Below are 23,733 nucleotides of genomic sequence, written 5' to 3' on the forward strand. Positions count from 1 at the left end.
AGTTTAATTTTGAATTTGAATATAAATAATCTAACTTAAAATCAAACATAAAAATAAAAGTTACTTTTTTATTTAATAAATAAATTATTTTTTTATTTAATAAATAAATATAATCAAACAAACTCAAATATCTTAATTTTTATCTCAAATCAAAATCAAACTTAAAAATTAAAATTCAATCGAGTTATAATAAAATTTTAAATAATAAGTTTTGAATAAAACTCAAAAAATTTGAATTTATCGCTTTCTTATTAACCCCGACCACAAAAGAAAGGAGCAAATATCATATTATTAATAACGAAGTTGGAAACATTTAGATGGCAATATTACCCAACGGACATGGGAACCGACAATAAGAAATAGATAGAGCTAGAAGATCTCAAAAACAAATAAAGGTCACTACCCACAGAATGTCCAGTACATGACTACATTATCACCAATACAACTAAAGGAAAACCGTCAACGGGGTGCAGCATACATCTGGGTCGAATCATACTGAGGATATCCAGGCTGTGGTGATACTGTTTTTCCATACGAAACAGGTGCACTAACTGGTGCTGCTGCATAACCACCGGACTGAGGAACAGACTGATCATAGGTAGGCTGAGCAGCTGTTGGTTGAGCATAAGTTGCTTGGCCACTTGGTGGTGGTGCACCATATGTTGTCACAGCGCCACCACCATAACCAGGATCTTGCGCCCCTTGATAGGCATAACCTGCATTGTTTGCAGCTGCCTGTTCAGCGTAACCCTGTTGTGAGGCTGGGTATTGACCATACGCAGCAGCACTTGCTTGTGCATAAGCAGTTGTTTGCTGGGCAGAAGGCTGGCTGTATCCAGGAACAGGCTGGCTACCTTGCTGCGGATAAGCCTGGACAGTAGCAGGTGGCGGCTGACTATATCCATCACTAGGTGGTGCAGAGCCATACGGAGGATAGCTTTGTTGCATGGGCCCACTTGATGCATATGGGTATTGCTGCTGAGGAGGCACATTCGGACCATATAACTGGGCAGTTGGACCTTGATATGGTACTTCTCCTGGTTGATTGGCAGGAGGACCATATGTTTGGGGTCCTTGTGACTGCATGGCATATGATGGTGGCTTGCCATACTGCTGCTGAGAGGTATACCCAGGTTGAGGACCTGGCTGTGCATACCCTGGCTGAGAAGACCCATGTCCTCCATAAGGATGCTGAAGAGGGGTATGATTTTCGTACTTTTCTTCATATCCATGTCCGTAGCTATGCTGGGGAGCAGTTTGTGAATATGGCGGTGGATGTGCATAATCTGCTGGACCATGAGGCTGTCCATAATTATAATTAGACAGAGATGACGCTGGCCCCATTGCTGGAGCAGGTGATGGAACAGGTCCATGCCCAGGAATTGAAGTCGAATGAGGGGCAGAGACACTTCCCTGCCTGCTGTAGTAATCATAACCTCCACTCTGAGGTCCCTGCATGCTGTGAGGCCTCTGCTCCCAACTAGAACCAAAGTTGCTTCTTGGAGCCATTTGATGAGAAGGGTAGCCACCATAAGGAGGTTGATAATGAGAGTTTTGAGAAGGATATGGTCCCCGTTGTTGATAATCATATGCTGCTGAATGGGCAGGATGGCCCCGGGGACCCCATTGAGGTGGACCTGTGGTTCCCCGAGGTCGATAGCCCTGCTGATTGAAACCACCAGAAAGAGGTGATGGCCTGACAGTCTATTCATTTAACAAATAATTAGTTAATAGAAGGAATTTCATTCACTGATTAAAAATAAAATCAGAGAGTGAAAAGTAAGCCTCACATCATGCTTAACCATGTTAAACAAAAGAAACAGGCTACTAGGTCACATCTTGGTTCAAAAAGAAAGCAAATAAACAAATACGGCAACAATGATGAAACTAAAAATAATTTAAACAAAAATGAGAGATGAGCAAGCTAAGAGAAATAAGTCTGTTGAAACACATCTGTATTCAAACTTTGATGAAGCAAGGGGATAAAAAACACAATGAATAGACACTAAAATTCTATCTAAGCAGACTAATCTCATTATCGAATATTTCCCTCCAAAACAGAGGACTAAAAGAACATCAGAGCAACCAGTAATTAAACACTAAAATGAAGAGATTAAGTGTTAATAATTAAAGAGAAGAATATGGGATTTCATGAGTTAACCATGATAAAAGTGAACCTATAATCTTTCATGTATCAAACTACAAAAAGAATGTGCTAAAATTTTCACATAAGATCATGTCATCCAAGTGATGTAGCATATGAATGTAACACCATGTCAATTCTTTCTCAGACCTTATAGCAATATACTTATAACAATCGTGCATCATCTCTATTTACATATCAAAGGACAAGTACCATATTCTTCAGAAGTTTCAGCATAGCAACAAACAATATTCAAGGAGGTACTCATCCAATGAACATTTCAGACATGATGACTTCACCAGGTGTACTTCTTCCAACACGTTTCATGCATAGAACATGGAGGCCGCTTACATGAAGTCTCACTACATTATTATTCTTAATTTTCAAGTCTCAAAACAATCTTACCAACTATTAACATCTTGCAATGCGAGTTTAATGCCAGATACCTCTCTTCAGTGGAGGAAGGGGAATAGTGGTTGTCTATTGCTACACCAAGAAAGCAATGCTCACCCCATGGAAAAGGCTATCCAAATCTGCAGATTTTAAAGCCAACGAATTCGAAATCGGCACCTTCAACATAAATAAAAGCATGGCAACCGACATCTTGGATTGAATATATTATTTTCCTAATAGCATTCAAGTGATGTTGGCATGGATCATTCACACTTTTAAAGTTCAAGAAATAAAACTCTCACTGCGCAGAGAAACTATGAAATAAGTCTTCCTCGAGTTGGATGAAAAGGTGTCATAGAAGAAAAGTAGTTATGAGTTAACTACAACTGATTGTTTGCATTGGCAAATCCATTGAAGGAGATTGAGATGTACCCACCCATTATATATGACCTGAGACTTTCTATTTCAAATATTTGCTAAAAGGAAAATTATATATACACCAGCAGTGGAGCTTCTAAACTCCACAAGCAAGGTTAGAGGGTTTCCACATGTCCTATTAGGATATATTTAAGAAAACTAATAAATTCTTATAATAATTAAATAAATACATGATAACAATGTAACCCCACTTCTGAAGTTCAAAAACTTCAGTACCAGCGTATAGAATAATAATCCTTGGATAAAATCCTGTCCCGTAAAGTGCATACTTTTATTTGTGAAGAGAAGGAAAAGGCTAGCATCACAAACATCCAATTCTACATGCATATGTTCTTAAAACAATGTCCTTTAATTGGAATATCAGTGATCCTATCAACTGTATCTTGCATATGCTCATAATAACAAAATCTTGAAGTTACTAACACAACAATCAAACCTGCAGATAACCTACGCTACTCCACTAAATCCCAAGTACTAAATTTACCAGAAAAGCATACAGGCAAAATTCCTACTTACACAAGTAATAATATTTTGCTCATTACATGTTCTTAACTAGCGTCCTTCATATCTCAGACATGTTTAAGCCATCCACACAAAAATATAATAACAATTGGATGTTCCAAAATACAACTCAACAAATGAATGGATTGAGAGATCAAAGATCATTGGCCAAAGAAAAAGAGATCAAAGATCACATAAATTTATACCAAAAGTTCATTGCTGGCAATTCAATAACAAACTATGTCAATCTTTCATCAAAGTAAATACTTCAACCCTGGTAATAAAAAATTCAATGAAAAAGAAACACTCACACTGGATGCAGTTAAAATAGCATTATAAGATTAATTCTAGAGAAGATGATGCAAGGTCAAAAAACAAACCTGATTCATAACGTCTTTTATCATTTCTCTGGCAATCTCAATTTGCTTCTTATCACCAGTCACTCTAACTGTCCTTTCTTTAGATCCATCCCCTTCTGGGAGATGTTGAGGTATCAACTAAACAGATATTAAATTGGAAGTATTAGCAGGAGTGATTTTGCAAGAACTTCAATCCATACCAAGGCAAACAAATATCAACTACCTGAATGCGGGCACCTGACCTGGTCTGCAGTCCTTTGATAGTTTCCCCACCTCTACCAATGATTATACCAACCTGAAACAGGAAAGATAACATACACAATAGTCAGAAAGACTAATGCATGCTTAAACAGGTGTGATGACGCATGAGTAACTCTATACTTGTGCTTGCAGTTACATACAGGAGAAAAAGAAAGAAAAAGGAGTAACCTTCTCATTTGGAACTTGTATCTCGATCTGCTCAGCAGCTCCAGCAGCTTGTGTGGTAGCAAGGCCCCTAGCTACAAGGGAAGGTGAGCCGCCTGCGTCTGCCTGAAACAAATACCAAATTTAAGTGAATGCCAATGCAAAAGAAATAAAGTTTGGCAGGAGAGGGGGGAGGGCCAGGAACAGGATAAATAATGCAAGCATGAGGGAGACAGAAGAAACAAATTTCAAAAACAGCATACAACCTCTGCTATGACAGCATGTATAAGCTTTTCAGCCTTGGTTATACTACTCAAAGTTCCTATTATTTCCACGGGCCTTGTAGGAGCATCCCGATCAGCATCTGCATCCCTCATAATTTGAATTTTGGCCCCAGAGTTGTATTGCAGGTACTTTATGGTATCCCCCGCCTTGCCTATGAGAACACCAACCTGCAGCAAGCATTCACAAAATAAAAATCAGAAAACATACTTTTCAAACAAATTCAAGTTGAGCTTTTTATTAAAACATGTAAATAACATAATGAGCATTGCTGACCTGATAATGCTATAATGAAAGAGGGAGTAAGCATTGCTTTGATAAGAAGGAAAGATATGATTAGGAATGTATATAAGGGAAAAAAAAAGTGGACAGAAAAATGCAGGAAACACATTTAGGGATTGTTTGGTTAGTGGAATCTTGGATTCTGGGAGAAAGGTTGATACCCAGGGGAATATGTTTTCAGGGCATCCCATTTTCAAATTCCTGTGTTTGGTTGAGGGGAATCTGCATTTGTTATATCATGTATTTTTACCATAATCTCCTTGACAACTTGTAGGCAACCTTTCATTTTGTTATTACAAAAAAAAAAAAAAAAAAACGAACCAAACAACAAATGATGCCATTATTATAAAATGAAACACAAAGATGTTATTTTTTTAAATTAAATATACTCAATTACGGGGTTTAATTACACATTATGCCGTAATTGAGTTTAAATCAAATATGAAAAAAAATCTTTCAATTACAATGTTGAATTGCAAATTATGCCATAATTGGCTTAAAAAAAATCCCTTAATTACGACATTTTGTTAGAAATATACACCTTATTTGAGTGAACAAATTGAAAAAGCTTTCAATTACGACATTTTTGTAATATAAATGCCTTAATTGAGTGAATATAAGACATGAGGTTATTATCAATTACGGCGTGGGTTTAATATAAACGCCTTAATTGAGTGAATATAAGAATTGATAAAAGCTTTCAATTTTGGCCTTTTGAAAAAATAAAGGCCTTAAATGAGTGAATATAAGAAATGAAAAAAATTGTCAATTACAACGTAGGTTAAATATAAACGCCTTAATTGAGTGTATATAAGAATTGATAAATACTTTCAATTAAGGAGTTTTTTTAATATAAATGCCTTAATTGAGTGAATATAAGAATCAGGAAAAAAACTATCAATTACGGCGTCCTTCAAACATATACGCCTTAATTGAGTCAAAACAAAAAATTGGAGATTTAATTTATATTAAATATTTATTCTAATATACAATTACAATATACATATATATATATACAATTATAATATATATATTATCTTTATTAATTGCATGGTTGCCCTTGTTGTCCTTGTAAGATTTTGTTAGATTCTGTATTGCCAAGTTGTCAACCTCATCTGCTGTCAACTTGGAATCAATAATTCACACACAAGAAATATTAATATGTTGCAATTAAGGTGTCTGATATAAGAAACGCTGTAATTGTTACTCAATTACGACATTTCTTCATTGAAACGCCTTAATTGTCACATTTATTATAAATGTTAAAATATCTAAATATGGCATATGTATTAGAAAAATGCCACAATAGGAACTTATAAGATATATTAGAAAACTTCAAATTTACATTAATTTTTGTTCAAAAGACACGCCATAATTGAATTAAAAAAAAAAACTAAAACTGAATTCCATGCTTGCTTTTAAAAAGGGTAACATAGATGTGACAAATCTTTTTATCCAGGTTAAATTTCAAAATCAAACAACTTTCCCCCTAGAATCCTAAAATACCGCAGGGAGAGGTGGATTTTTTATTCCGAGACTCTCGGTACTGGTGGGAATCTGATATTTTCCTTTGGAATCGGATAACCCCAAACCAAATGTGAGAAACAAATATCCACAATCAAGATTCTGGGGGAAAATTTTTGGATTCCCCTGAACCAAACGCACTCCTAAGGTAGTTTAGACACATATGGAGGAGATCACCGTTAGAACATGTCAGTGAATAGAGGACATCCAAGTTAAGAGAAGGAGAGGAAGAAAAAGAGGACCAACCATTAATGGAAAAAATTAAAAAAGGACCACAGTTTTCCGAGTCACCATGGACATGGGATTAAATACATTACAGAGCATGAAAGGTTAGTTTTACCGTTTGTTGATGTAAACTAAAGCAAAATCAATTTAGTTTGAACTCAGTTCAACACTTCTCACTGAGAAAGCTAAAAATATTAACCAGCATACCTTAGCATTAGGAACCTCCATTTTTCGAGTAATAGTTGAACCATCATCAAACTCCTGCTGAGGCATCTCATCAGAAAGTTGCTTAATCTCCTCTTTTACAGGTTCTTGACTATTGTATGCCTCAGAACTCTCAACTTTACCAAACTCAGCATCAGCAGTCTCATGATTATCTGTAGACTGTTGCTCTGTTTCCTCTGTTGTTCCTTCAACTTGCTCAGGTTTTACCGTTGCTGGAGCCTCCTCTGATGGAGCATCCTCTGATGGAGCATCACCATCATCTGCTTGCTCATTAACCTCATTTTGCTGCAAAGCCTCCTCATCCTCCTTCGCAGCTTCACCCAACTTCTCAGCTTCAAACCCATTCTCACTGGCTGTTGTGTTAAGAACAAGAACCATAGAATTAGAATAGTTATAATATATAAAGCAATAAACAATCATAAGACATAAACTAATCATAGTCCAAGTTCTGTTTGGTTTTACTTTTCCTATTTCTTTTTGCTTTCTGGACAAAATGCAAAAAGGGCGTTTAAATCAAAAGAAAATACCATATTTTATTTCTACATAAAAGAAATATGGTTGAATGTGTTTCACATTTTAACCATTTGCTCCTTCATACATTTGCTTTGCTTTTAGCAAAAAAAGTAAATAAACAAAAGAAATATTAGTAAAATTAACAACCAAACGAAGCCTTAATTTTATCAGTTCACATTCACCTAGAAAATAATTTTACCACTAAAACAAGCAATTGTTAAACCTCCTCAATTTTCCTAACAAACTGTTTTATCAAATAGAAAATTTTCAATTAACTCAAAAATAAAATCGAAAATAATAACATGGAAACCCTAGAAGTAATATTAAACCCATAAATCCGTTCCTTAAGATGTACATTAGAAAACCCTAAAATAAAACCAAAAGAAAAGAAAGAAGATTTTCATTACCAAAGCCGTCGGTCTTACCGTCGTCGAGCCTAGGCCGCTTGGCCTCCGAGGAATCAGATGCCGCTACGTCATTATCCACCGCATCAGGTTCTAAAGCAGAGTCGAGCGGCTTGTCAACAGCGAGGTGGGGCTCGACATCCTCAAGCTTCCGCTTATGATCGGAGGGGATAAGGCTGGGTGCAGCCGCGACGACCTCTTCTTCCGCCATTAAACGTACAGAAAATGAAAAGTAATCTAGGGTTTTGAGATGAAAGCGCGAAATGCAAAGCAAAGAGAAGTATAAAGAGTTGGGTAGTAAGAAATTGAGATAGTGCTTTTTGTCGTGTGAACATATAGGGTTTATGGCTGATTTATATGGCTGGAAAATATCACAAATTCACAAGTAACATTTTTTTTTCTTTTTTTAGTTTTTTCATTTACTTTCAATGGGCTTGACTTTTTGTATGGCCCATTTTTTAGGGACCGGATTTTGCTTTGGTTTTTCTTAGATTTATTGTTGGCCTGTATGTCACGTGCCATATTTTTGGGTTTTGTTCAAAATTATTAATATGTATCGGATAATATTTATATTTTTTATAAAATTAGTATCAATTATTTTGATATATCATTTTAAATTTTTTTATTTAATATAAATATATTTATAAATATATATATAAATTTGTACATTATAATACAATTAATAATTTACAAAATAAATATACAATATTTTCAAAGATTAATAAATAAATTTAAAGTATAAAAATAATATCAAAAAATTTTTATGACATTTTTAAACACATAATTCGATCATATAATATTTGAATAAATATTTTTTCATGTAAATATTAAGATAAAAACAAAAAAGTAAAATTTTAACTAAGGTTTTATGAGTATTAAACTTTATAAAAAGAGTAAAATTGTTATTTTAAAGAAGATTGAAATATTTATAAATTTTAGTTTGAAAAAATAAAGTATAAGAGAAAACAAATTATAATAAAAAATAAAAATAAAAAACTCAACTTTCAAGGGTTATTTGATTAATTAATTTTATTTTTATTATGTTAAAAATAATTAAACAACCATTTTGATTTTTAATTTCCCTCTAAGGGCGAGCAAACTGAAAAAAAAGAGGCTCAAAAGAAAAAAATTGAAATCAAGTAGGTGGTAGATCCTCTAATTTTGATAAATCCCCACCCAACTCTATGCTCAGTGTAAGCTCGATTATACTCCAAAAAATGTCATGAAAAACTTAAAAAGGAATGCCATTTATAAGAGTAGTCCAAACCTGTGCATTTTTTTTCATGTTATTGCCTTTCAAACCCAATTTGGCCTTCTTAAACCTTACAAAGTAGATGACCCTAGCGTTAATAATAAGTTAATCAACCTAAAGGGAGAAGATGGCTCTAAGCTTATTGGGATTCCATAAAGTCAAGCTTAGGTTTCCCTTTTTTTTTTTTTTTCAAAGTTTCTCCTTTCTTATAATTTAACTATTTGCTAGCTCATCCCTAGCGCCTATCATCGCATAATAGGTTTTATAGTAATTTATGAATAGTTAGATCTTATCTCGCCCATAAGCTTATTTAGAAAATTTCTTGCACTAAAAGTTCATCAATATGACAATAACTGGTAGTATGTAACAGTTTGTCCAACTAAAAAATTATTTATTAACATTTCGTTTTCAATAGACCTAGAATGTCCTCTTTTTTTGTATAGAAAAAGAAGGTTGGGTTTGGAAAATAAATAGCATTTTTGAAGATTGTGGGTCAAGTCTGCTAACGAAAAATGAGCTTAGTGCTTATGATACAATAAATGAGTTTTTAGAGCACGATGTTTTTCTTGTAAATATCCTCAGTCTAACATCTCAAGATGCCCATAAAAAGGTTAAGTTTGGAGGTAGTTTTCTAACTTATTTGCTGTGTATGTGTATGACTTAATTTCTCGTTAATTTTTTTTACTTTTAATTCATCTCTATTATCAGTCGTGGTAGGTTAAGGTCAAAGCTCCTAGGTCGATTCATCTACAAGGAAGAAATATTATTTCAATATGAACAAGTATACCCAAATTGTTTCGAAAGACAAGGACAAGGGTAAGGCCATCCAATAGTTTCGATCCCAGCCTCTTGCTCCCAAACTTTCTCTCTCGTCGATGCCCATCTCTAAGTAGACCTAACATTCCCCAACTAGAGGAAAGTTTCTAACTGTTATGTCCAAACTTAAATAGAAGGTTAAAGCTAAGGAAAAGTCAACCTGAAGATAGTGTGCTTTTCATTCGACACCTATTAAGGTGTCTAACAATGCTACTGGGTAAGGTTTTCGTTAGTTGTCAATGTATGCCAAAATTACAATGCCTTTGATAATCCTGAGGTAGCCAAGAGATCAATAGGCATACAATGATCCAATTATTGAGATTATTGTCTCGGCATCATGGAATCACAAACATCGAAAACATACATTATATGTATCAAATAACGTAACAAAATTATGTAAAAAATCAAAACCAAGACAACTATAGGACATACTTATGTTTACGCATGCCTTTTAAAACTTTTAAATACACATTTGTTTATAATCATATCTAAGCTTAAGATATCATAATCAATAGTTAAAAAAACCTTTGCTTGTGTATGAAAACAAAAAAAAAAATCAAGACTCAAGCCAATCAAGTGTTTGGCTTTTAATGATCATCCATATAGCAACCTTTGCTAAAACATTTACAATGAGGGACTTGTAAACTCATACTAGAAGGTGTTCTAACTAGAAACCATCCTATCTTGCATATTAGCCTCAAGGTCACAAGAAAGAAGAGAAAGAAAACATTTTTCTTGGTGATATACTGAAGTCAGCTCAATCCCTATAAAATTAAAGGTTTTGCAAATTTTTTTATAGCTAGAGGTACTTGTGTTTTTGTAATTCTTAATTGCAATAAACTCTTCTAAAGGGTGTTTTTTTCTTTTTAGTTAAGACTAGGAAGAGATGTATTTATAATTCTCTTGAATTTCCACTTTTACACTTAAGGATGTAACTTTTATAACCTTTTCAATTTAGTCTTTATAGGCTTTAAATCCTCATATTTTTTGTTTCTTTCAATTAAATCAAACTTAATTTAGTCCCATAATAATTTGGTAGTGTCACTGTGTGTGACTGATTAGACTTTTAATATGTTGGCAATAAATATAATATCAAATTGATCAAAAATGACTTATGTATATTCATAGATCATAAAACGACATCTAATAACACATCATGACTATCAAAATATTGGAAAGTCAAGAAAGTTTTGACTTAACTTTTCAGTGTTCACTCTATTAGTGTAATTCGATCTTTCCACCATATATCCTAAAAAGCTATGTGCACTCTATTAGTGTAATTTGATCTTTCCACCATATATCCCAAAAGGCTATGTGCAGGCTATGTGTTTATTCACAAAACTTCTTATATCTTATAGTTTTTAGTTAAAATGTATGAATTTAGCATGAAACTCTTTCATCTAAATTCATCATCATGATTTGGCCAAAAACTTTATAAGTTAACTAAAGTTAAGAACATATGAGATAAGTCCCCTCAGATCACTTGGAATGATGGATCATTTCTTGACTATTCAACCACATTCGCATGCTTTAGATCATACCCCAATGTCTTTTTTTTAGGAATCAAGGGCACTAACTATACAATTGAAAATCAAATTATGATGATTCACATACACGATAATTTGGTGTCTCAAGTCTAAAGACTAGTTAAACAAATGACACATGAAAACGTTTCCATAGATGCTTGGGTGAAATACTAAATAGAGTTCTCATAGTGGGCCATGTTGAATAAACTTGTTCCATAACAAGCACCCATATGTTAACCCAAGTGTCTCTATATTTTAACCCATAAGGTCAGTTACTTACTTTACAAGTAAAGAGGCTTAACGTGTACCAATCTCTAGGTATTGCTAATCCCTATCACAACAATATATTGACTAAAAATAGTTTAGGCACATGGCTTGAATGCATAAAGATCTCACAATTATAACTATTTAAAATTTCTTTGCAAGGCCATTCAGTTCCATAGGTTTCATGCTTATTGATGAAGGAAAACTTTTAATCACTAAAACATAGTGATTGGTGCAACTTAGATGTATGTCTTTTAGCCAATCGATTGGCTCATATACACTAACCACTTTAAGGTTAAGTATCAACCTGATCTCCTATAAGTCTTACCTCTTTTGTTATAACTGTTTCTTATAAGCCCAGTTTCAATCTTTTTACAAATTATGATATAGTCTTAACCTCTTATTCTCAAAATACTTTTTAACATCCCCTAATCCTACAAGGTTTTTACTCATTTGCTCAAAATGGATCAGCTAGAAGATTTGGTCAAGACAATGTAACTTTGATCAATTAAAATAAAAGTTGAAACCTATTATCATCGACTTACAGATAAACTTGTTCGTGGGTCAGGCTACTTGCCCAAGTTTGAAAGCCTTTCTAAAATTTAAAAGGGTTTACATATAAATTTTAGATTCGTTTAAAAAATGAGCCAAGCCTTGGTGGTTGGTGATTTTTGCAAATGCGCAGATCGTTCAAGTAATAATAGTGACCAAAGTCAAAGTATTGTTCCCACGAAGATTAGTGAAGAAATCCTAACTAAATACCCATTATCGGCACACTCTATTTAAAGTTAATTCTTACAAAAACAAGAAACATCACTAATCTAGGCTCAATCAGAAAGTAAAAACAAGGAAGTAATTGTAAAAACTGAAAACATACAAAGCAAACATAAAAAGAACATAACATGTAACCTTAATCCAAACACTAGCTAAATTACATTAATGGAAATCAAACATCAATGAAAAATAATTCTAAACCAATGAAAATGAATTAGAAAGCTAAAATTAAAATAGAATAGCAAATATAAGGATTGAAAGTGAATTCAACTTATAATCGGATTTTACTAGCTAAACTGCAACTACCTAACCATTGAACTTCAAATGAAAATTTATTTCAATCCTAATTAAAATTTTCCTAAAATAGAATCTTAAATGTAAGAACATTAATGTAACAAGAATTAAAAAGCACTGGAATTGAAATTATTCAACAGAAAACGCAAAGGAATATTAAAATCTTAAAAAATCAAAACTAATTTCAAATACAAAAATGCAACAATTTTGAAATTAAAACCTAGATCTATAATCCTAGAGTGTGAATTAACTTAAAATGAGCTAAGCCAACTTAGATCTACAAGTTAACTACAAGATCAAACAAAGAAATCAATCAAAACAATGCATTAACAAGCTTAATCAAGTTCCACAAAAATCAAGTGCAGAAAATGTAAAAACAGAGCATTCAAAAGAAAATTAGCCCAACAGCCCTAGAAAATAACAAATTCAAAGCAAGGAATTGATTTAACAGCAAGCAAGTGAAATAATAAGATCAAATCAAGGAGGAAGTGGACCAAATGCCAAGTAATGAAAGAAGACTCCATAGCGTTGTCACCATTTGCTGCCACCTCTGCTGTTAGATCTCCAATCAAGCCTTCCATGATTTTTAAAAAACTTTGTAGAATGAATTTACAAATGAAACTTTCTAGATTTGAAGTATTATGAAATGAGAATTTTTAGAAAAAATTTAAATCAAAACTTATAAGAAATCGTAGAGATCTAATATGAAAACCAAAAGTAATGCAGAGTTGAAAATAACCAAACATCATTGAGAAAGTAATGGAAAAGCTTAAAATTGTGTAAGAAAACTTAAAAAAAAAGTAAATTACATTGCTTGAATCTTAAAATGCAAGAAAAGTAAATGCAAAAAATGTAAATTTTTTCCAGAAAATTAAAGGAATTTTCTTTCGAACAATCCTCTAAAAGAACAAAGAGGAAACTACTTGAAAGAAAATTAAACAATAAAAGTAAATGCAAGAAATGTAAATCCTAAAATCTACTCATAATCTCACTCTCTAATCTAATTCTCGTTGGCTAGCCATTAATCTTATTTATAAACCAAGGATGATGTGTTCCAACCAATTAAATTATAAGAATTAAACACATTAATACCATATGTCTATACATACGAATCCCATCTAAACATCAAATTAAATTAACAAAGTCTTTTTTTAAGATTTTATTTTATTAGTTCTTTATTCTTTATTGTTAATATTTATTATAAAAGTTATTTTTATTTTTCAAATTGAAATATGGACGTGCTTGGGCAACTCCTTTTAAAAATGGGTTGAGCTTGGATAACAAAATTAGGCCCGTATTTCAGGTTAGGTCGAGTCTGGACAAGTCTAAAGCTTGTTAATATCATGCCTAGACTCGGCCTAAATTTGACTCGGCCCTATCGATAACATGTCTGCTTACGGACAAAGGTTAATAAGTTGAAGAATAATGGAAAGCTAACCCAAGAGTAGAGGACATATCTTTTCAAAAGGCTAATCTTGAGTCTGTATAAATGAAGTCTGAACTTAAGCTTAATGCCTTGAAGGATGAGGTTACCTTAGCAAAGAAAAAGGCCAAAAAGGCTAAAGAGGTAGAGAAAAAAAAGCCTTTTAAAACTTCATCTAGTCTAACAAGTATCAAGACCAATTGACCTAGTTCTATAGAAATGTGGTGCTCGAAGCTTTAGCCTTACTCTGAAAAAGATCTATTGTTATATCCTGAGCACCTAGCTCATCTACAACCAATGGGCCAACCATGGTTTCTTTAGATATGTTGGGTCTATTATTTATTTTTCAAACCCCATTAACATTCTCTATACACAAAAAGAGGCCCTTCAAACTTTTTATTGAGCTCAGGCAGTTGACAAAAATTTTTTTGTGGGCCAAGCTATCACATGAACTAACTCTTATCATGAAAATGCTTTTCCACCACAAAAAATTTCCTAAATAAATGGATGTTGGGTATTAAACCTAGCTCTTTATAAAAAATAATAAAACCTATTATGTATCGAAAATAATTTGGGATGAGCTAAGTGATAATCAAATTATAAGATAAAATAAGTTTTATAATGAAAAAATGTAAAAGAAACCTAAGGTCGACCGCTATGGTCTCCCAATACACATAAATTTTATCGGAATCTAAGAGTGTGGTAATCCAATCATTTAAGGTTAGCATTATTACATTGTACCCCTCATCAAGAAGGTCAAATTTGACTTTCACTGCAAAAGCATGATGCACTGAACATAAGTTTGAGCAACCTCTAGATTGGCTCTATCCTTCAAGCTCTTTATCACCTTTTTCAGGGTTATACCTAAAAGGTAAGGTGTAGAAAGGTGAAAGGTCTCCATCACCATTATGATCGATGACCTTTACCACCTTACACCTTCATCTCTCTCATCGGCATGGTTAGACCCTTTCGCCTGTTCAAGACTCCAAGCTTGCTCAACTTTAAAAATCTTATTGCCTGACTGCTTAACTTTTGAAGAGGGAGTATGCACTTAAGTCTGAACAAAGGCCAAGACCTCCACAATGTTGAGGGAAAAGAAGTTGAAGAGGAGATAGAAAACTCTTCAAAAAATAGTTGTTAATTTTGTTTCGGTACCTACCGATACATTATAATTATATCAAAATAGATTACATCTAATGATGATTTTTTGTACCAAATTTGGTACTGGATAATACCGATTATTTTAGTTAGTTTCAGTTGGTTTCGATAAATTTCGATGGATTAGCATGTTTTTACTGACACTTGAATGTGAAATATATTTTATAATTTTTAACTTTTTTTTTTTGTTATTTAACTATTTTTAACTTAATAAAAATAAAATTAATTGACAAAATAACTCTTGAAAGTTGAGTTTTTCTATTTTTTATTGTAACTTGTTTTCTTTTATACTTTATATTTTCATATCAAAGTTTATGATTTTATACTTTATTTTTTAAAAACCAAAGTTTATAAGTATTTCAATTTTTTTCAAGAAAACAATTATGCTCCATTAATAAAATTTAACAATCATAAAACCTTGGATAATTTTTTTCATCTCTTTGTTTTTATTTTAATATTTACATGAAAAAAATACTTATTTAAATATCATATAATCAGATTAAGTGTTTAAAAATATCATAAAAATTTTATGATATTATTTCTTACACTTTTACACTTATTTACTTGATTTTTAAAGATATTGCATATTTATTTTGTAAATTATTAATAGTATTGTAATATACAAGCTCATGCATATTTATAAATATATTTGTACTAAATAAAAAAATTTGAAATAATATGCTGAAACAACTAATACTAATATATATTATATTTTTTTAAAAAAATCAAAACGTTATTCGATATGATATTAGCAACATTGCCTTAAGCTTCTCGAACGAGTCAGAGTTGAATTTTAAGCTCGGATTATTGGATCATTGTGAAAAAGAAAAAATTGTATGAAGGGTGAAAGAAACGAGAGGGACGAAAATTATCAAGAGAAGAGTAGAGGAAAAGAAATAAAGGTCAACCAGAGGACCTTGACTAACCACAGGTATAGGGATTGGAGAGTATTGAAGGTTAGAATCAATTACAATAAAAAGCTCATCCATTTTATGATAAACCCTTTCTCCCATTGCTCAAGCATTGTCCTTAATTTGTTTTGGTTTTGAGTAGACATCAAATTTAACTACTAGATGGCTTGAAGATAGTCCATTCCTGTAAGGATAAAGGGTATTCAATCATCCGAATAGAAAGCTTCATGACCAAGCTGACCTCCTTTTACTTTTATCCTCAAGTTATTAGACATGCTTAAACCAAAAGAGATAATGAAAGGGAAAAAAAATGTAACGAAGACTTTGAAGGTAAGAAGGTCGAACAAAAAAAGGCTAAAAGTATTAGAGGTCAATTAAATTTGGTCAACTTGAAAGCTAGAAGTCTGTGAAGTGAAGCTCTAAAGCCTCAAAGGGCCCCTTATATAGCCAATTTAAAAATCATATAGACACCATAAATTAAACCACATCATCATAACGTTATCAAAAATGACTCTTCGCATTCTCAGTCGTCACACATTTAACCTCCAAATATTATCTCTCATCAAGAAATACAAATTTGGATGAATCTGCACGAGTGACATTTTGGTCTTTTTACTGCAACATTCATTATATAGAACATAGCATCACATCGGTCGTACATGCATAACACATCAAACCTTTCAGTGTTATTACGAAAGAAAAAGTCACAAGTCTCACGTCAACCATCAAGATAACGAGACGATGAGCAAATTGCGAATAAAGTAAGTACAATGTCAGTTATACCAACTTACATCAATAACTACATTACGAACCCAATTAGTGCCTCCCATTGTCCACATCAGCACTTGCCAATTACCCCCTATGTTATATGAGGTCAGAATAATTATAAAAAAATAAAATATATAAAATAATAAATAAAAATAAAAACATCTCATACTTAATTAACAACTCAATCCTACCAAGGGCTGATCAAGTTGGTATACTTTATGAACATTAGTCTGGCATCTCAAATTGCTCGATGAAGTGATAGAATGTTAGGGGTATTTTTAAATCTAAAAGACATTATAGACCTTTTCCCCATTAATACTAGTCAGTTGATAATCAGGGTCGTTTCAATCATTTTGGTCGAGCTAATGTGTTGAGCCAACAGAATTTCATGGGTCCAATTGACCACCTTAGCAATCTGCTGGCTAAACCCCTTAAGTGCTAACTCATTACGTCTTAAATGGACAGTCAACTACCAACTCGGCTTGAGCTTACTAGGTCATCTCTACTTCTCAGGGCCGTCTTAGATAGTCTAGGCTGCTTGAAACTTTCATCTTACAAGTATAAATAGCACCACCCAAGTACCTTTCAATCATCTTATTTTTTCTTACTGTCATCTCTTTCCCATTTATTTCCTAGATCGATCACTAACTCGAGTGTCGGAACTTAAATACTGAGACCACTCCCAACCTTTGTTGTTAATCATTTTCTTTCTCTTTCTATTGTGATTTGAAAATTTTACCCCTCATAAATAACTTACCAACACATAACCTTCCTTGTATATTAGCTAAAACATGCCAATTGCTGTTACACAGCTGAGATTTATTGCCCACACTTTTGTGCAAGGCAATCCTACTCCACCTGCATAATTTGCTTCTCAGACCTATTAAGTTTGTTGATCCTGAACATGTTAATGTCATTAAAAAATCATAAACCAAACCCTCATGAATCAGTTCCACTACTATCCTTTAAGCTATCTCTAACATTCAAATGACGATTAAATGCTCAATTTAATCCTTTAACATTTAAAAGGTTGCTCAAATTAGGATTAATTTTTAACAATTAAATATCTTATTTTTGTAAAAATAATATTTTTAAACAAAATTTGGAAAATGTCATTCACACGTTATTAACACTAACAATTGGTAAAAGGTTTGTTGTGGACATTGCAAAGCTATGTGACTTTTATCATTAAATGTGGAAACACAAAATTAAAAGTAAAAAAAAAAAAGCAACCATCAATAGGATCAAATGAAGAAAATTCCTAATTGTTAGTAGTGCTATCATATTTAAATTTCAAGAATGAAAACTGTCCCTCGCAAACTGAAAAACAAGTCCTACGGTTGGATTTGATCCTAGCGTATCTCTCAACAACTAAGACACTCTGGTAAGCTTCATCTAGAGAACCTGGATAGAAAACTGTTCAACCCTCCTAATCTCCTGTTTTAGCAGGTAGTTTGGTTCCTGGTATGGAATTGATTTGTGAAAATAAAAAATATGAAGGATGAAATATAATACTTATTATGAAATTTAATTTAGTAGAATTACATAAAGGAGAAATTAGTATTAATATGTTTAAAGAATACAAATGGAACAAGTTTAAAAGACTCTTCTCTTATAATTTATTATAAAAATTATTAATTAATAAAATTTTAATAATAACTTTATATGAAAATTAAATATTAATTAATTGATATTAAATTCAAATTATTAAACTATAACACTTTAATTAATTAATATTAATTTAATAATATGAAATATTAATTTATTAATACTGAATTTTAATTTAATAATTTTGTAATATCATTTAATTAATTTAATAATATTTTAATAATATTTATTTAATTCTAATATTATTTTAATAATAGATAATTAATTTATTATTAATTTTATATTTTATTAATTTTAATATTATGTTAATATTATTTGATATTAAATAATATTATATATTAATTAATATTACTAAATATTCATTTTACTCTTAAATATTAATTTAATATGATGAAATATTAATTTAATAATATTGATTATTAAATTAATAATATTAAATATCAATTTAATAATAGTGAATATTAATTTAATAACATTTTAATAGTATTTAATTAATTTCATAATATGTTAATGTTATTTTCAAATTATTTAATTAATTTTCATATAAATTATAATATTATTTAATTAATCTAATATGAATATTCTTTTAATATTATTTAATAACATTAAATATGAATTTAATATTGTTAAATATTAACTTAGGATTATTAAACGCTAATTAAATAATATTAAATATTGTTTTAATATTATTTAGAATAATAGTATTACATATTTATTTAATAATTTGAATATTAGTATAATATTATTGAATATTAATTTAACAATATTAACTATTAATTTAAGAATATTAAATAATAATTTAATATTATTTAATTAATGTAACAACATTTTAATGTTATTTAATGGATTTTACGATTATGTTAAGATTATTTAATATTACTTAGTTAATTTCCTATTAATTTAATATAAATTTAATACTAAATTAATTGTAATATTATTTTACTTTTATTTTATTAATTTTTATATTATTTAATTATTTTTAATATGAATTTATTATTATTTTAATATAATTTAATTAATTTTAACAAAAAATTATGTATTATTTAATTAATTTAATAATATTTTAAGTAATATTATTTGGTGAATTATTTAATAATATATAATTAAATTAATATTAATTAATTATCTAATTAAATATTATAATTAATATTATTTAATTAATGAAATAAAATAATATTAATTAATCATAATAATTAGAATTAATTAAACATATAAAGACAAAATTAAAATTAATTAAATGTATAAGAACAAAATTAATCGATAAATATTATTTTCAATTCCTTATAAACCAAAAATTGCAATTATTAGAAGAGAGTAAAGAAATGATATTTTTTATATTTAAAGAATTGACATTTCTTGAAATAGCTATTTATTGTTAAAAAAAATCAACCAATCAACGAAATAGAAGGAACACAAACAAAATGAGGGAATGGAATTGCAATTGTCCAATCAAATGAATAATAAATCTCCCAAAAAGATGAAAGGTTTCTTAAGTAATTAGCACCTTAAGCATAAGTTCATCAATCCTGTCCATGTAGCTAGATCCAATACCGCTCCAAGTCTAAAAATTGGTCATATAACCGACATACATGCTGCCTAGCTAAACGCCTGATAGGCCTCTTGATGCCCAGGAAATTCCCATCAACCTAATTTTATTGCTATAAAGTAGAAAGGGGCACAAGTTATTTGAACTGTTAATTCTCATTGCAAATGAGCCACTCCTACAATTTAACTAAAACTTAGTGAACCAGAAATAAGTGGGTCCTATAGTTCATAATTCACCTTAATATTACAATTGCTAAAGAAAGTTTTCCTCCATCATTATGTTCCATATCAGTCTTGTTATAAGTACAAACTATACCAGGATACTTCTCTTGTGACTTGCGACTTCCGACCTCCTTTGCATTTTCATATTTTCTCCCATTTAAATACTCAACTTTCGCTCAAACACAAACATCATTTTACAGAGTCTCAAATATCAAATATCAGTTTACATACAATGGTGTTACCTGTTTATTGGGGTATTAAACTTTTAATTTCAACGACTAACATTCAATCCCTATCAGCTTCAAATATAAAAAAAATCTACACACAGCTTCAATCATAAACCACAACATCCAAATTGAATTTACAAATACTTAAAGCGGAATGGGGTGAAGTGCATGAGACTTCCATATTGTGTATCAAGGGACTATTAACCCATGCGTTTACAAGTTCTCTTTGCTACTTAAACAAACTTACCATTGTGCATGGGGTTAAGGGTGTTTAAAAATAAAATTAACCGATCAAACTAAATTTAATTCGCTTAATTGATCGATCATCAAAATAATTTCAATAGGTTATCATCAATCACTAAATTAACCCATGCTTTTGCAAGTTCTCCTTGCTACTCGAACCTGCAGTGTCACAATGAACACTCTTTTGTCTCTTTAAGTATCCTTTCTCCTTAACGTTAGTCTATTTTAGCATACAGTGATTGGTAGGGACGAATCAGAGAAAGAAAACAGATGACAGAACAAGCCAAGATAAATACCAGCTATCAGTTTCGGCAATAAACATAAAGAGCACTTTCAAGGTTTTGTTCATTTTACTTTCGTTATTAGATTCAGTCAACATCCTCAGTAATTACAGAAGTTTGGGGTCTTGCAATTCTTCTTTAGGTTCATGGTGGGATCAAGGTAGGCCGGTAGGGGACATGTAGAGGTGAGGAAAAGAGAACATCCGCCCTTTCAATTTGAAAGGAATCTTTATCTATAATTTGAATGCTTTTTGCTTTTGAACACTAATGGAGAAAGCTTATTTTAAGAATGAATAAAAGTACAGCAGGAGTCCTTAAAATTTTTTACCAAACAATAGATAATTCAGTATTTTTCATAAGAATAGATGACAGAGATAGTTGATATACATAAGGGGCACAGTTTAGCACAAAATACCTATTGATTGTATCAGAGGGCATGCCATGGATTGGTTCCAGTAGAGAAGGCAAATGCCATGATCAATACCCAAGATAGCTTGGATCCCCCATGTACTCAGCAATCTGTTCAAGTTTCACATTCAGCAATTCCTGACTATCAGCATCTCTTACAACACCCGTTTCTCGATCTAAATCCCTCTCTATCAAACTTCCATAGACACCCTTATGTCTACCATACAAAATAAGAACTGGACCACCACGCCTTGGCAATGCAGTCTCAAGCAGCTCCTGCTCAACCCCTTGAATCAACTCCTTACTCTCATCCATTGATATATCACACATATACGGTCCAACAACATCCATCACCTGCCCTTTCTTCAAATACAACCTTCCCCCTTCCAAATTTTTACTAATAATCCGAACCCTAATGTGACTTGTAAGCCAAGAAACCCCTCGATCACCATTAACTTTCGTTTCGATCCTTTTCTCACTCTTTCCAATCTGTTTGCTATGCCTTCTTTCATCCCGCTTGTGTTTCGAATCTTTGCCTTTCCTGATCTTCAACTCCTTCAATTTCCTCAAACACTTTTCTTCTTCCCTTGAACCCAAATCAGCAATCTCAAAAATCCGAACTTTAACTTCCTCTTCGCTGTTCTTCAACTTCAAAACAACCCAACCACCACCCAATTTCTCCACGATTGTACCTTTCGAACCCATTTCTCTCCCTTCAATCACTCTCACATCTGTCCCAACAAAAAACCCGTCTCCATCCTCCTTCACCCGTTTTTCTTTGTCAAGATTATCTTTGACATTCATGAAACCGTGAAATTTTTCTTTAGTTTCCTTGTAACTAAACCCTAGGCCTTCTTTGTCGGTTCTTCTCTCGTACTGCTTTACTTTAACATCTTCCTTTGCGTTTTTCCCAATTCCTCTCCCTTCGACCCACCCGTACCCAGCAAGCAAAGCCTTACCGAAACCCTCCACCGGAACATCCTCGAACTCCTCAAACCCTCGATCCTCGGGCAACCTCTTCAAATCCTCTTTTAAACTCTGGAGAAGGACCGTCTCGACCGGAGCTGCGGATTCGGGAAATCCCTGTTTGTCCTCCGCGTCATCCTTGGTGGAGTTGTTGCGTACATTGAGACCGTAGGAGATTTTGGAGTCGGGGTGGGGAAAATGAGATGAGGAATCGAGCTCGAATTGGAGATCACGAGAGGCGTCGGATTGGAGAGGGAGGTCGAGATTCTTCATCTTCTTGTAGGGGCGCCATTCGTTTTGTTTGGGAGGGATTACGAATGAGGATTTGGAGTTGGGGTCGGATAGGGTTTTGGAGGCGTCGAATTCAGTGACGAATTCTTTGTGGTTTTGGTCTTCGTGGGCGGAAGCGTTCGGAGTGGGCGCTTTTTGGGTGGGTTTTGGTTTGGGAGGGAGAGAGAAGGATAGTTTCATGGCGAGAGAGATAGAGCGGCGTCGTATCGAAACTCAACTGAAAGCGGTAGCAAGTTTGTGTTGGATCTTGATGGAAGGGATGGGTCAAATTGGAACACCGTCGGAAAAGTCAGACTGAGCAGCGAAAGATGGATAAAAAAAATATAATATAAAAAAACGAAGAAAACCGCCCCAAATTACTATCCTCGACTTTGCGACTTGCTTTTTGATAGTTGAATAATGTTTTACGCCTCGTTTGGATTCAAATGAGTCAAGACGCGGTACGGTTGGGGTCATAACCGTGTTCGGCACCCCGTTTGGGTGCTATAGCACAATGGTAGTGGACCTGTCAACTTTGATGTAAATCCGATAAATATTTAACTTACTGAGATTAGAACCTAATTCAAATCGAGTTTATCATTAAAAAAAAAAACATTTCGAATCCCTCTAATTTAAAATTGAAAATAATTTAAATTCAACTTTTCACAAATCTAAATTAAGCAAAACTCGAATAGATTCAAATTTAAAACAACAAAGATTATATTAAATATAATTTTATTTAAAAAATATGAATTCAATAAAAATAATAAATATAATAACATATTCTTGAGCATACATGTACATTTCACAATATATGAAATTGGTAGCTTAAGTATTAGGGTGAAATTGTAAAAATAATTTCCTCTTTTTCCAAATTCTCAACTTAGCATTTTTTTTTCCTAACAGCTTTTTAACCCATAATTTAAAACTACTATATACAAATGATATGAAAAACATAAATTGTATAGAATTATTAATAGAGGATATGATATAAAAGTTTTTTTTTTTTTGTACAAAAAAAGATGTGATAGGATAAAATGATAATTTTAATTACTTTTTTTACTTGGATAAAAATTTCTTACA

The 23,733-nt window shown here is 32.0% G+C and overlaps 2 protein-coding genes across 5 annotated transcripts; both read right to left on the minus strand.

Annotated features, from left to right (window-relative positions):
* Nucleotides 1-272: 272 nt before the first annotated feature.
* On the minus strand, nt 273-8,021 carry LOC111287095 (KH domain-containing protein). Of its 4 annotated transcripts, none has more exons than XM_089759154.1 (7): nt 7,716-8,021; nt 6,760-7,130; nt 4,506-4,691; nt 4,264-4,365; nt 4,058-4,129; nt 3,856-3,972; nt 273-1,704 (listed from the first exon to the last, which is right to left on the minus strand). In XM_089759154.1, the coding sequence occupies exons 1-7, from the start codon at nt 7,903-7,905 to the stop codon at nt 460-462; spliced, it is 2,283 nt and encodes a 760-aa protein (XP_089615280.1). In that variant the 5' UTR covers nt 7,906-8,021; the 3' UTR covers nt 273-459. The 4 variants fall into 4 exon arrangements, with proteins under 4 accessions (XP_089615280.1, XP_022733060.2, XP_022733059.2 ...); XM_022877325.2 differs by having other exon boundaries at nt 4,055-4,129; XM_022877324.2 differs by having other exon boundaries at nt 7,698-8,021.
* A 13,275-nt stretch (nt 8,022-21,296) lies between these two features.
* Nucleotides 21,297-23,064, minus strand: LOC111287504 (protein MOS2-like). Its single transcript, XM_022878114.2, has one exon. It carries the CDS (start codon nt 22,849-22,851, stop codon nt 21,484-21,486), a length of 1,368 nt encoding a protein of 455 aa, XP_022733849.2. The 5' UTR covers nt 22,852-23,064; the 3' UTR covers nt 21,297-21,483.
* Nucleotides 23,065-23,733: the final 669 nt, after the last annotated feature.

Source organism: Durio zibethinus, chromosome 4 (assembly GCF_047325235.1).
Source record: "Durio zibethinus cultivar Kanyao isolate XHJ-2024 chromosome 4, ASM4732523v1, whole genome shotgun sequence".
Taxonomy (NCBI): Eukaryota; Viridiplantae; Streptophyta; class Magnoliopsida; order Malvales; family Malvaceae; genus Durio; species Durio zibethinus.